Source organism: Stigmatopora nigra, chromosome 7 (assembly GCF_051989575.1).
Source record: "Stigmatopora nigra isolate UIUO_SnigA chromosome 7, RoL_Snig_1.1, whole genome shotgun sequence".
Taxonomy (NCBI): domain Eukaryota; kingdom Metazoa; phylum Chordata; class Actinopteri; order Syngnathiformes; family Syngnathidae; genus Stigmatopora; species Stigmatopora nigra.
The window spans coordinates 15,298,168-15,311,804 of NC_135514.1; the positions used below are offsets into that span (position 1 = coordinate 15,298,168).

At 42.2% G+C, this 13,637-nt stretch overlaps 2 protein-coding genes across 6 annotated transcripts in view; one reads left to right on the forward strand and one right to left on the reverse strand.

Moving 5' to 3' along the window:
* Positions 1-13,637, reverse strand: part of bbs9 (Bardet-Biedl syndrome 9) — a 58,181-nt gene that overhangs the window by 20,848 nt on the left and 23,696 nt on the right. The gene's annotated exons all lie outside the window — the stretch shown is intronic.
* Positions 7,161-9,547, forward strand: LOC144199262 (uncharacterized). 2 transcript variants are annotated; one of them, XM_077720773.1, is made up of 3 exons: positions 7,161-7,597; positions 7,665-8,336; positions 8,382-9,547. In XM_077720773.1, the coding sequence occupies exons 1-3, from the start codon at positions 7,277-7,279 to the stop codon at positions 9,387-9,389; spliced, it is 2,001 nt and encodes a 666-aa protein (XP_077576899.1). In that variant the 5' UTR covers positions 7,161-7,276; the 3' UTR covers positions 9,390-9,547. The 2 variants fall into 2 exon arrangements, with proteins under 2 accessions (XP_077576899.1, XP_077576898.1); XM_077720772.1 differs by having other exon boundaries at positions 7,665-9,547.

Here is a 13,637-nt window from a genome sequence, read left to right on the forward strand (position 1 = left end):
TAAAAAAATCTCAAATAAACATTGTTTTAGATCTATAAAAAACGAATATTCAGGGATTTTAATCCAGTTCTTTTATTCCATTTATAAAAAAAAATCTAAATATTCAATATTTCAAATTTAAGGAGAGGTCGCCATTTTAAATCACCGGATTAAAACCATCCATTTTGGCCAAATGACAGAGACGCAAAAAAATACGGGAGACGCTCGGCCGACGTGGAGACGGACCGATGAGTCGATCGCGTCCGCGATAGGTCGCCAGACAGTAACCGCTATTGTCGCCGCTCAAAACCGGAGCGCGCATGCACAATGGTGATAAGAGATGTCTGTCTACGGGTGCGCCGATAGCATCGCCGCGCAAAAGACCGCCGCGAGTCGAGGGGGGACGGAATCTGGCAACCGGGCAAAGTCGTTTTTTCCCGGGGAATGGCCACAAGTCATTCCGTTAGCTTGATGCTAACAGGTTGGCGGGCCGCTTTAACGTCAACTCTATTTCATGTGGGCCATTTTAGATATAATATTTAGATTTTTTAATTTTTATAAATGGATTAAAAGAAGTGGATTAAAAGCCCTGAATATTCCATTTTTATAGATCTAAAACAATATTTATTTTAGCTTTTTTTTAAATATAATTTTAGTTTTACAAAATAATTTTTGAACTAAAAACACAGAAAAAATTGATTAAAAATTACAATAATGGATTAAAAGAAATGGATTAAAATCCCTGAATATTCCGTTTTTATAGATCTAAAACAATGTTTATTTTAGCTTTTTTTGTATATATTTTTAGATTTAAAAAAATGATTTTTGAACTAAAAACACAGAAAAATGGATTAAAAAATGTCAATTATTGATTTAGAAAGGGGGAAAATAAGGATATTTAATATACATCTATATCTATCATTTGAATTTGATCCTAAAACAGAAAGTCAGCATTAATGATTCATTTTACCGGGCCGCGCAAAATGATGCCGGGGGACCAGATTTGGCCCCCGGGGCACCACTTTCACACCTGTGCTCTAAACAAATAGGAAATGATGTAAAATCAAGACAAATTGAACAACAGACATGAAAATCCTCGACAATTAATTAGACTCACCCAAAAAATTGACTAGAAAGTAAAAAAATCTGACATTAGTCAGTCAATTAAGCCCCTCCCCTTTTTTTAAAACTTCAATGGTGGCCTAATGGAGATACAAATGTTTATCCACGTTAAAAAAATTGCGGGATCAGATGACGGGAGAGTACAAAGATGGACGTCGGGGCTTCTGGGAGTGGACGCGGGGTGGGGGGATCGAACACACGACCTTTCATGGCGGTGCAAAGCTCTTTGTGCGGCGACCGTGTGAAAGAAAAAAAAAAAGAGTCGAAGCGAAGGCACGAGCGTGGCAGTCAAAACATTGAAGTGGCCTCCATTGACGGCTCATCAATCACGCCGCCGCTAAAGGACACTTTAGCGCTCTTGTTGAGTATTTTAGAGGGAGGGGGGCGGGGCCAAGGGGAGGGGGGGGGCGCCATGTTGGACTTGACCTCGTCTGGCTCCACTTTGAGGGAAAACATCACTGTTGTTGCTGCCTCGCTTTTCAGAGACCAATCGTTTTTCTTTGTCAAATAAACACTCGGGAGGCAGCTTCAAAGGAAGCGAATGCTAGCGTGTTAGCTTAGCATTTGGGGGATGCTCGCCATTCGTTTTAACTAAGGGTGTCAGACTCGGGTTGGTTGGCGGGCCACATTAACGTCAACTTGATTGATTTTATGTGGAACATTTTAGATATGATATTTAGATGTTTTTAAATAAATGAATTAAAATAACTGGATTAAAATCTCTGAATATTCAGTTTTTTTGTAGATCTAAAACAATGTTTATTTTAGCTTTTTTAAAATATATTTTTAGATTTTACAAAATGATTTTTGAACTAAAAACAGAAAAAAATGGATTAAAATGACAATGATTGATTTAAAAGGGGGAAATCAGGAAATGGAATATATATTTATACCACAGGTGTCAAAGTGGCGGCCCAGGGGCCAGATCTGGCCCGCCGCATCATTTTGTGTGGTCCGAGAAAGTCAATCATGAGTCCCGATTTTGTTTTAGGATCAAATTAAAATGAAATATAAAGATGTATATTAAATTTCCTGATTGTCCCCCTTTTAAATCAATTATTTTCGTTTTTTAATCCATTTTTTCTGTTTCTAGTTCAAAAATAATTTGGTAAAATCTAAAAATATATATAAAAAAGCTAAAATCAACATTGTTTTAGATCTATAAAAAACTGATTATTCATGGCTGACAACCTTGTTTTAAAAAAATATTTTTTCAACTAAAAATACAAATAAAAATGTTTAAAAAAATGACAATTAATGATTTAAAGGGGGAAAATCAAGAAATTTAATATAGATCTATATCTATCATTTGAATTTGATCCTAAAACAGAAAGTCATGATTGACTTTCTCAGGCCGCACAAAATGACTCGGCGGGCCAGATCTGGCCCCCGGGCCGCCACTTTGACACCTGTGGTGTAGAGTACATGTAGCAATGTACTTAGTAGTGGGTGGTCTCGGAGGCCCCCGACCGAGCAGGGGACTAAATTACAGAACGTGACCCACCACGGTGACACCCAACCGGGGATTAGCATGGGGGCCCGCTCCCGGGGCGCCGCTAGCCCGGGGCCAGCTAGGTGGGACGGGGGGGCGGGTGACCTTCGGGGGTTCCGAGGCCATCCGGCACCCGCGCTCTGAGGGGCGGACCCACCCGCGGCCCACCCACGGGCCAAGTAATGAGCGGCTTTTGGATGGGAGCGGACGCGGGTGGGCAAAATTTGCCTGTCTGGGAAATTGACGTTCAAGACTTTTGAGAGGCGCTGCCGTCGCCTGATTGGCTGCCAAGTTCCAATTCTTATGAGGTGAGAGGGCTGGCAGCCAATCAACTTTGGGTCAGTCGCCACTTTTCTCCAAGTTTAATTGGATTGGACGCCAAGGAGTTGGTTTAAACTCACGGGGGGGAAATGATTGGACGCTGATTCAGATAATATTTGAGCTAATATGAGGCCATGTATGATAGTTTGTTTTCTTAATAATAATTAAGAGTAGAAAATTTAATTTATTTTGTTTATTTTATTTGATAAATATTGAATTCAATTATTTTCTTTATTTTTTGATAAATATTCATTGTTCATTATTTATTTATTTTTTGATAAATATTCATTTTCATATTTTTATTTATTTTTTGATAAATATTGATTTTAAATGGATTTATTTTTGATAAATGAAGATAAATAGGCAGTTTATTTGAGTTGTGTTTTTTTTATCAAAGACAAATGTATGTTTTTATAAATAAATATTATTGTATATATTATACATATAATAAAAATATTATTGTGGGTTTTAACAATGCTAACTAATGACTTCAAATTAGCATCTAAGTCAAATAATTGATGCAGATTTTTTTTGTTTTTATCTTTAAAAAGTGTACATTTTTGACAAATATTTTAATTCATGCTCTTAACATAACATGACATCTTGTGTGGGGGTGCCGGAGCCTAGCTCCCAGTGAACTGAACTAGCAAAACGATTCTCCCTGACGACCAATCGCAAGGGACATATCTCTCCCTTCCTTTTCTATGTTCGCGTTCACTTTTCCAAATGATTGGTCTCACATTTTCGCAATTTCGACGGCCGAGAAAAACATCTGGACAAACGCGACACAAAACCTTGGCGGAGGTTAAATCGGGTCAAATAAATAAAATGCGACGTATGCACACCTCGTAAAGATGTCGTCGCTACAGCTGCGGCGACGTGCGGACGGGGTCAAAGTTCAAACTCATACGACGACGACGACGGCCGCATTGAACACCCTTGGCCCAAAACAGCTGCACGTGAAGGCCAAGGCATTAACACGAGCGCAAAGTGCTCTCTTCGGACCAGCTCGCAAATTTGATGCCGTGCGTGGCTAGACGTCGACGCCACGTCGGCGAGCGAGCCAGACGGACGGACGATGCGTCGAGAAACACCGGAAATCATTCAAAAAGATGCAGGAGGCCAAAAAAGGTTAGAGCACAGGGTGTCAAAGTGGCGGCCAGGGGGCCAAATGTGGCCCTCCGCATCATTTTGTGCGGTCCGGAAAGTCAATGATGAGTGGCGACTTTCTGTTTTAGGATCAAATTAAAATGAAGAATATAGATGTATATGACATTTTTTGATTTTCACCCTTTTAAATCAATAATTGTCATTTTTTAATTCATTTTTTCTGTATTTTTAGTCCAAAAATCATTTTGTAAATTCCAAAAATATATTTTAAAAAGATCAAATAAACATTGTTTTAGATCTCTAAAAAACTGAATATTCATGGCTTTTAACCCAGTTACATTTCCTGATTTTAAATCAATAATAGTCATTTTTAATCAATTTTTTTCTGTGTTTTTAGTTCAAAAATCATTTTGTAAAATCTAAAAATATATTTAAAAAAATCTCAGATAAACATTGTTTTAAATCTATAAAAAAAACAGAATATTCAGGTCTTTTAATCCACTTCTTTTAATCCATTTATAAAACAAAAAATCTGAATATTACATCTAAAATGGAGTTGACGTTAATGCGGCCCGCCACTACTCCAATCTTCGAATATATGAAGCAAATTGTATTGGACAGAGCGGTCAGTCCGTTTGTCCGTCCATCCTTTAAGCAACTCCAGATGAGGACAAAATAGTAAAAGACGGAAACATCGATTCCAGGAAGTAGATGTGGATTTCCTGCCGGAGATTTTGGAGTCGCTTAACGACGTCCCTCCCTCCCTCCCTCCCGTCTGGACGGCCTCCATCTTCTATTTTCTTTTCTTTTTTTCTTCTTACTGCCAATTGGTGGACGGCTGCACGAGCGTGTTTAGTCTAAAGCCATATTTAGCCCGTGTGCTTCTAAAAGGAGGCCTATAATCACACACACACACGCCAACCTCTACTCATTACCCACTAAAACACACCCCCACACACCCACACACATACATTAGCGTGTGGCTAAAAGTACACGCTAACCTCCCATACGTCTACGCGGGAAAATACAAGCTAAGTAGTGGCGGCTAAGTCCTGATGTGTGGCACAAGGCTCCCTATTCATTCCCATTCTGATCTGCTTATCTTCTCGAGGGTCGCGAGGGGTGCTGGAGCCTATCCTAGCTCACTACAGGTAACCGGGCAGGGGACACCCATGACTTATAGCTGGGGATAAGTTAGCACAAGGGTGTCAGATGCGGGTTGGTTGGTAAGCCGCTTTAATGTCAACTTGATTTTGGACCATTTAAGATATATTTAGATTTTTTTTTTAAATAAATGGATTTAAAAGAACTGGATTAAAAGCCCTGAATATTCCGTTTTTTCAAAGATCTCAAACAATGTTTATTATAATTTTTTAAATTTATTTTTAGATTTTACAAAATGATTTTTTAACTAAAAACACAAAAAATGATTAAAAAATGACAATTTTTGATTCAAAAAGTGGAATTGAATATACATCTAAACTCTATTTGAATTTGATCCTAAAACAGAAAGTCACTCATGATTGACTTTCCCGGACCGCACAAAATGATGTGGCGGACCAAATTTGGCCCGCAGACTTTAACACCAGTGACTTAGCATAAAATTAGCTTAGCATGCATCTTTTAGGGAAAAAAAGTACTACAAGCTGAAGTACACAAAGGTGGTCTAAGAAACATGTTGATAGACAGCCAATGAGGGCATAGTAGATTATAGTGAAATTTTCAAGCAAGATGTAGTGCATTGGTTAAAATTTCAAAATAAAATAACAATATATCAAAAGCTTTCCAAACCAGGAAAAATGATAATAATCAAACCAAACTTTTTGCTATTATTTCATCCACTTAAAGGCAACGCTATCAAAAAGCAGGTTGACAGGCATGAGAGGGACACGTGCGACCAATCGCGGGAGGGCAGGGTTACTTCCAATGTTGACTTAGCGCTGAATGCTTTCATTGAAAAGAGAACCAGCGCGGCGGCGGCTGTGGGAATTTACGGATACAAGATAAATATCCTCATCTGGGCGTCGCCGAGCCGCCGCCGCCGCCGCCGCCGCCACCGCCGCACATTCTGGGCCCAATCTTACAAGTCGACCATTGTTTGCGGGGGTGACGAACACCGTCCACACATGCGAGCGCACGCAAGCTTGATAGGAATTTACTCCATTTATGAAAAGTCATGGGATTGTGTAACATTCATTAACAATGGAATATAAGAATTACAAGTAGATGAATATTTTAGAAAAAAACTGTAATAAAAGAGAATATGGCATTTTTGATTGGAATCTTTTTACAATCAAAACAATAGTTTTCTGATTTCTATGTGTTTATTTATATATCAGAAAGGAATCTGATTGTTTAAGTTTCCCTTTTCAATAAAGTTTTTTTCAAATTTTGAAGATTTCTTTATCTTTGCCTAAGAAATTAAATCCTTATTTTTTGATTAAGTGTCCCCTTTCAAAAATAAAACTATGGTTAAACAATTTGGTGCATTTATAAAATATATACATATTTATGTCAACATTTTTTCACTCTAATTTTTGTGTGGTTTATTCTGGGAAAATAACTGGACGGATTTTATTTTATTGATTTCTTTCAAAATAAAATGAAGAGTATAGATGTATATTTAAATTTCTGATTTTCCCCTTTTAAATCAATAATTGTCATTTTTTAATCCATTTTTCTGTGCTTTTAATTCAAAAATCATTTTGTAATATCTAAAAATATATTTAAAAAAAAAAGCTAAAATAAACAGTTTTAGATCTATTAAAAAAAGATAATTCAGGGCTTTTAATCCAGTTCTTTTAATCCATTTACACAAAAAATATGCAAATATTATAACTAAAATGGTCCGGCCCACATGAAATCGAGACACAGGTATATGCTAGCGCAAAGTCCTAGCGTCAGGCTAACGTGATGACCTAACGTGACACGCGCCTACCGAAATCCAAGAGGTCGACGACGCGTCCGTTTTTATGGCATCGTCGCGACGTGTCGTGGCGACACGTCGCGGCGACGCGGTCACAGAGCCTTCCTCCTTTAGCCTAGCCCCGCCCCCGGCTCGGCGTCATCAGGGCCCACCTCGCCGCTGTCGCAGAGGGCGACAGGCCACGGGCGCCCCGCATCGCGGCGATGCCGGCTTAGGAGGACCGGCGGGGCGGCCGGGGGAGGGGCCAGCTAGCCTGCCAGCCAGCCTGCCTGCCTGCCCGCCAGCCCGCCCGCCCGCCAGCCAGCCTGCCATCCCGCCATCCCAAGATGGGGGAGAACATCGCCTCCTACCTCAAGTTCCTGGAGGGCAACTACCGCAAGATGCTGATCGAGAACTCGGAACTGTCCAACGGCGCCAAGGCCGGCGCCAAGGCCGGCGAGAAGGCCCAGGCCGAGCTCCGCGAGAGCGACCTGCGGCTGGAGAGCCTCAAGGGGGCGCCGCGCACCATCAACGTGGAGCTCCAGAGCGTGAGGGTGGAGCTACGCAAACCCTCCCGAGAACCCGACGAAGTCAAGGCGCCCAAGGACGACCCGGCGGGCGAGCCGGCCGATAGAGAGGACCCGGGCGCCGTGACCCGCCGCCGCCCGGTAGGTGGACGCTCGCTCGCCCTCCAACGCGTTCGATATAAAGCCACTTTGACGTCGCCTTTTCTAGAGCTCGGCGGGGAGTCGGAACGCGCCAGAGGACAAGGAGGCGTCGCCGCAGGAGGAGGAGGAGGACGTGGACGGCGCCGAGAAGGACGACAACATTTGTAGGGAGGAGGGTAAAAACAGAGGGGACGTCCTCCAGGAGGAAGAGGAGGAGGAGGAGGAGGAGAATGGAGGGGAGAAGGACAAGGACGGCAATGGCCGCCAGAAGAAAAGTCCACAAAAGGAAGAGGTGGAGGAGGTGGGGGAGGAGGAGGAGGAGGAAAAGGCAAGTCGAGGTCAGGAGGATTTGAAAGACAGAGAAGAAGAGAGTGAGGAGGAGGAGGAAGTTCAAGGCAGCGGCGAGGAGGAGAAAGATGACAGCCAGCAGGTGGAGGAGAACCAGACAAAATGGGAGGAGACAGAGGTAAGCTGTGAGCCGTGGGAGCAGACAGAAAGTGAGGAGGAGGAGGAGGCGAAGGAGGAGGAGGCGAAGGAGGAGCAGGCGAAGGAGGAGCAGGCCAAGGAGTCAGAAAATCGGGAGGACGGGGAGGAGAGGGAAAAGAGTGGGCCGGGACACTCGGCAGAAGGACAGCGGGAGGAGGTGAATGACGACCCCGAGAATTTGGAAGGAGACGCGCGGGAGGAGGTGGTGGTGAGTGGTGGGCTGGTCAACTCGGAAGAGGAGGAGCGGGAGGAGGTGAAAAGCCAGTTGAAGAACTTGGAAGTGGAAGAGAGGGAGGAGGTGAAAAGCCAGTTGAAGAATTTGGAAGGAGGGGAGCGGGAGGAGGTCAAAAGCGTGGCCGACAATTGGGAAGAAGGGGAGCGCCAAGAGGTGAAAAGCAGGTTGAAGAATTTGGAAGAAGGGGAACGCCAGGAGGTGAAAAGCGGGCCCAAAAATCTGGAGGAGAAGCAAGAGGAGGTGCCGCTGAAAAGCGGGGCCAAGAATTGGGAAGAAGGGGAGCGGGAGGAGGTGAAGAGCTCGCCCAAAAATGTAGAAGAGGACAAGGAAAAAGCCCAGGAGGAGATGGCCACGCCGCCTGTGCGGGGGGAGGAGAAAAAAGAGGAGGTGGAGGGCAAGCAGAAGGAGGCCAAGCCGGAGGAGGCGGAGTGGAAGGGCCGTCTGTCCAAAGACAAGGAGGCCCGCATGGAGGAGGAGTGGCGGGAGCGTCTCAGCAAGCAGAGGGAGCAAAGCCGCAAGGAGGAGGAGCAACGACGCAAGGACAAGGAGCAGCACAAGGGCAAGGACGGATGGGTGGAGAGGGAGAAGCGCCAGGAGGAGCGCCGCAGGGAGCGCGAGAAGAAACTCAGCGCCGAGTGGAAGGAGCGAGAGAAGCGCGACGGCGAGAAGAGGAAGGAGCGCGAGCGCCTCAAGAACGAGCGCAAGGTCAAGGAGCTCCAGCGGGAGAGGAGGCGCGACGACTGGTGGGACAGCGGCGAGGACGACCCCCAGCCCGAGGAGAAGAGGGAGCGCGAGCGACGGGACAGGGAGCAGTACAAGGAGAAGGAGAAGCTCAGGGCCGAGTGGAAGGAGCAGGAGCGCCGGGAGGAGGAGAAACGCAAGGACAGGGAGCGAAAGCTCAAGGCCGAGTGGGAGGAGATGGAGAAGCGAGACAAGGAGAAGAGGAAGGAGCGACAGAGGAAGGAGAGGAAGAGGATGGAGGAGAGGATGAGGGGGGAGGGACAACCGCAGGAGGAGGCCAACTTCTTCAGAAAGTTCCTCGGTCTCCTCTGTATGGACAGGAAGGAGTAGAGCGGAGGTCGGACGGCGTCCAAAAGGTCAACGAGTCCCTACCTACTTTTTCTTGGCCTGGGCTCCTCCCTTTTTTCTACTCCCCAAAATGGCGCGACCCTAACCTCGAGTTTGCTCCCCAAAATGGCGACCTTTCCTTCAAGTTCACTCAACAAAATGGCGACCCTATTCATCAAGTTCGCTTCCCAAAATGGCGACCATTCTTCAAGTTCGCTCCCCAAAATGGCGACCCTTTCTTCAAGTTCACTAACCAAAATGGCGACTCTTCCTTCAAGTTCACTCAACAAAATGGTGACTCTTCCTTCCAATTAACTCCCCAAAATGGCGACCATTCTTCAAGATTACCCCCCAAAATGGCGACCCTTCCTTCAAGTTCACTAACCAAAATGGCGACCCTTCCTTCAAGTTCACTCAACAAAATGGTGACTCTTCCTTCCAATTAACTCCCCAAAATGGCGACCATTCTTCAAGATTACCCCCCAAAATGGCGACCCTTCCTCAATCTCACTCCCCAAAATGGCGACACTTCCTTCAAGCTTACTCCCCAAAATGGCGACCCTTCCTCAAACTCACTCCCCAAAATGGCAACCCTGTTTCAAGTTCGCTCCCCAAAATGGCGACCCTTCTTCAAGTCCGCACCATTTCAATCAAAGGTTGAATACCGCCCTACCGACTTACCCGTATTTTGTGCGGGATTTACGCGGATGCGACATAAAGACGAGAAGAAGACCAAAAAAAGAAACATTGACTTGTGCGGCAGAAGGCCGACTTGCTCAGACATCCTTTCTTTGCAAGACCAAAACAACAGAGCCTTCGCGGTGTGTTTAAGGACATCACGTAAAACACATGGTTCTCCACATCAACTGCAACGACGGGGATTTTTGGGGTTATAGACAATTTTTCCCTGTAAATAGACAATGTCCAATTCCTTGGTGACATTAGAAATCCAATTAAACTTGATTTATTTCAAAAAAATTCTCACGTTCAATCGCCAATTTTTCTCCTCAGCGTCGGCCGTCGCCGTGACGACGGGAGCGTTTAATAAGATCGGCACGACGACCTCACCGGGCCTCCCCCAACATGTTGGGGTTTCCAACATGGAGGACTGATTAAATCCGGGCCCTCCCGCCGCCACTTTAAAGAGTTTTTAATGAAAAAAAATGTTTGTCGTCTTACTGTTTGTCTCCTTGACGTCGGCGCGTAACCGAGAAGAAACATCTCGCCCCGTGCTGTCAATCAAACTGCTTGTTTGGAATTGACGCTTAGCAACACTTAGCAATGGTTTTAAGCTAGCATGTAGCATTGCTAGCATCCATCACGCAAGAAATATTTACAATATTCCAAAAGAAAGTTGTAATATTGCAGGATTCAAGTTGTAATATTTACATTTGATATAATTGATTAATATATTGATGAAATATTAGCATTTAATATGTTTATGAGAATTAAGTCATTATATTAGAAGATTAAAATGGTTAAATGGGATTAAAGTCTTGTTGCTTAATTTCACGGGCTTCCATTTTTTTAAATATGAAAAACAGCTTTCACATATTTATGATCTTTAAATAAATATAGAAAAAAAATCGCAAAGTAGTGAATTTGCGCTAATTGAGGGATCACTGCATTCAAGTGATATTAAAATAGCCACAAAATGATAACATTAAAGTCATTTTGCTGCTCTTTTTGTAGGTCAATTTTCACTTTGGCGACACAAAAATACTTAATTAATGTAATATTAGTAATATATACGTTGAAAACTGTCTTTAAATGACAAGATATAAGATTAAAATGATGAAATTTTCTCGCAACGTGAACCAAAAGTCGTCAAAAATCCGCAAACATAAGTCACCATGTAGAAATATCGTCATATTTTTGTGTTTACATGATACATAATAACTATAATATTAATATGGGCTACTATAAAAACATTTTCCCATTTGTTTCAATGCAAAAAAGTACAATTTAGGAGAGCATAGCGCTAAGCTAACGCGTTGCATTGATGCGTGGAGGCAACTCCTGAGGGGGCGTGTCTTTGGCAAGTTAATGGAGGAAGTTTCTGTTTTCCCAACGGTACTTTAAACTCACAAAAAACACTTTTTTTCCCGGTAAAAAGGTTCAACGGCCACACGTTTCCAGCTGTTATTGTACAAAAAGCAGTAGCCCACACCGTCCACAAAACTTCTTTGGCCTCTCGGGGGTTTTTCTCCACACTTTTCCCATGTTAGCTACGCTTTTTCCAGGTGTTGCTTTAACGCGTTAACTCCGTGGTGGCCTGACTCCGCCCACTTGACAGCGACGTGAGATAAAAATGAATAAAAAAGGGAATATATTGAAGACAAATTGTCAAATGTTGAATTGGTGGAAGGCAAGTTTCATTTTAAGAAATTAATAACTAAAAAATAGCAAGTGAAAAAAAAACAAGGCAAAATATGGCAGAAAATAAACGAATACAAAATGTTTATAAAAATTGAATGTTCAAATTTAGGAAATAATAAAATTTTGATTACTACATTATAAAATATATTGTTTAATTGTTAAAACGAGTATTGAATTTATAAACCATAAATGGTGGAAGAAAAAATATCTAAAATATTTTGATAAAATTTAGGAGAAAAAAATAAAAAAATTATAAACTATAAAAGGGATTATATTAAAATGAATATTGAATTCATAAACTGTATAAACCACATACGGTGGAAGAAAATTGAAGTATAAACTAATAAAATATTACAATAAAAAAAGTGCAAATGTAGGAAATAATCCAATTAAAAACTATAAAACAGATTATGTTTAAAGAATAGAAAAATACATGTTAAAATTAGTATTAAATATATAAATCCAGATGATGTAGTTGTCAATACTTTGAATTTATGTAATATTGAAGTGCATACTGAAATTATGAAAAAAAATGTTGAAATAAAAGATAGAATAAGAAAGATAGAAAAGAAGAAGATAGAAGATAGAAAAATAAATTAAAATCCAAACTACTATTGAAAAGGACAAAAATCAAAAATTCAACCAATACTCCAACAAGCCCCTCCCCCTTTACACAGAGGACCGCCCCCTTAGCCTCATCACTCTCCCAAACCGTCATTCCTAACTCACCCCACATCCGTCGCGTGTGACCAATCCCCCCCGCCATCCACCAAATCCAAATCCATCGGAAAGAGCGGACGCGGCAAAGGAAAGGGCCTTCAAATCGAGACAAACGGCGGCGAATGTAACACGAGTACGAGGCTGCGACTCCACAGTGGGATGATGTGTGTCCGTCCAGCCGTGTTTAGGAGGCCATTTGGGGCCCGGCCATAACTGGAGCCCGTGTGGGCCAAAAGCCTCCATTAGGGGCCCCCGGCCGGCGACCTGTCACTCAGCCAGCCCTTTGAACTGCTAATTACAGGGAGGATTCCGTCCGTCGCCTCCCCAAAACTCCTCCCGGAGTGGGAGTTATGCACCATTGCGCTAACACTAACATTAGGGATAGAAAATCGGAAAAAAAATGGCCGACGACTTTGGAGAGGAAATGGTGGTGCCATAATCCATCCAGTCTTTTGCAACCAGTTTGATAGTTGGAAAAAAGTAAAAAAACTACCTTAAAATGCCATTAAATAACAAATCATGCTTCTAAAATGATTGTCATTGGAGTTAGCACAATGCTAACACCGATGCTAACACTAGTCAGTTTCATTAGTTAAAAAAATCCAGTCAAAAACTACCTAAAATGCCACTAAATAACGAATCATGCATTCTTCTAAAATTATTATCATTGGAGTTAGCACCATGCTAACCACCAATGCTAACGCCATTCAATTTCATAGTTAGAAAAAAGTTTTTAAAAAACTACCTAAAAATGCCATTAAATAATGAATCATGCTTGATGATTGTCAATGGAGTTAGCAACATGCTAACCACAGATGCTAACGCTATTCAGTTTCATAGTTAGAAAAATCAAGTCAAAAACTACCTAAAATGCCACTAAATAATGGATCATACATTCTTCTATAATGATTGTCATTAGGGTTAGCACCATGCTAACCACCGATGCTAACACCATTCAGTTTCATAGTTACAAAAAAGTAAAAAAAACTACCTTAAAATGCCACTAAATAACAAATCATGCTTCTAAAAATATTGTCAATGGAGTTAGCACAATGCTAACCACCGATGCTAACGCTATTCAGTTTCATTAGTTAGAAAAATCAAGTTTAAAAACTACCTTAAAATGCCACTACATAAGGAATGATTGTAAAT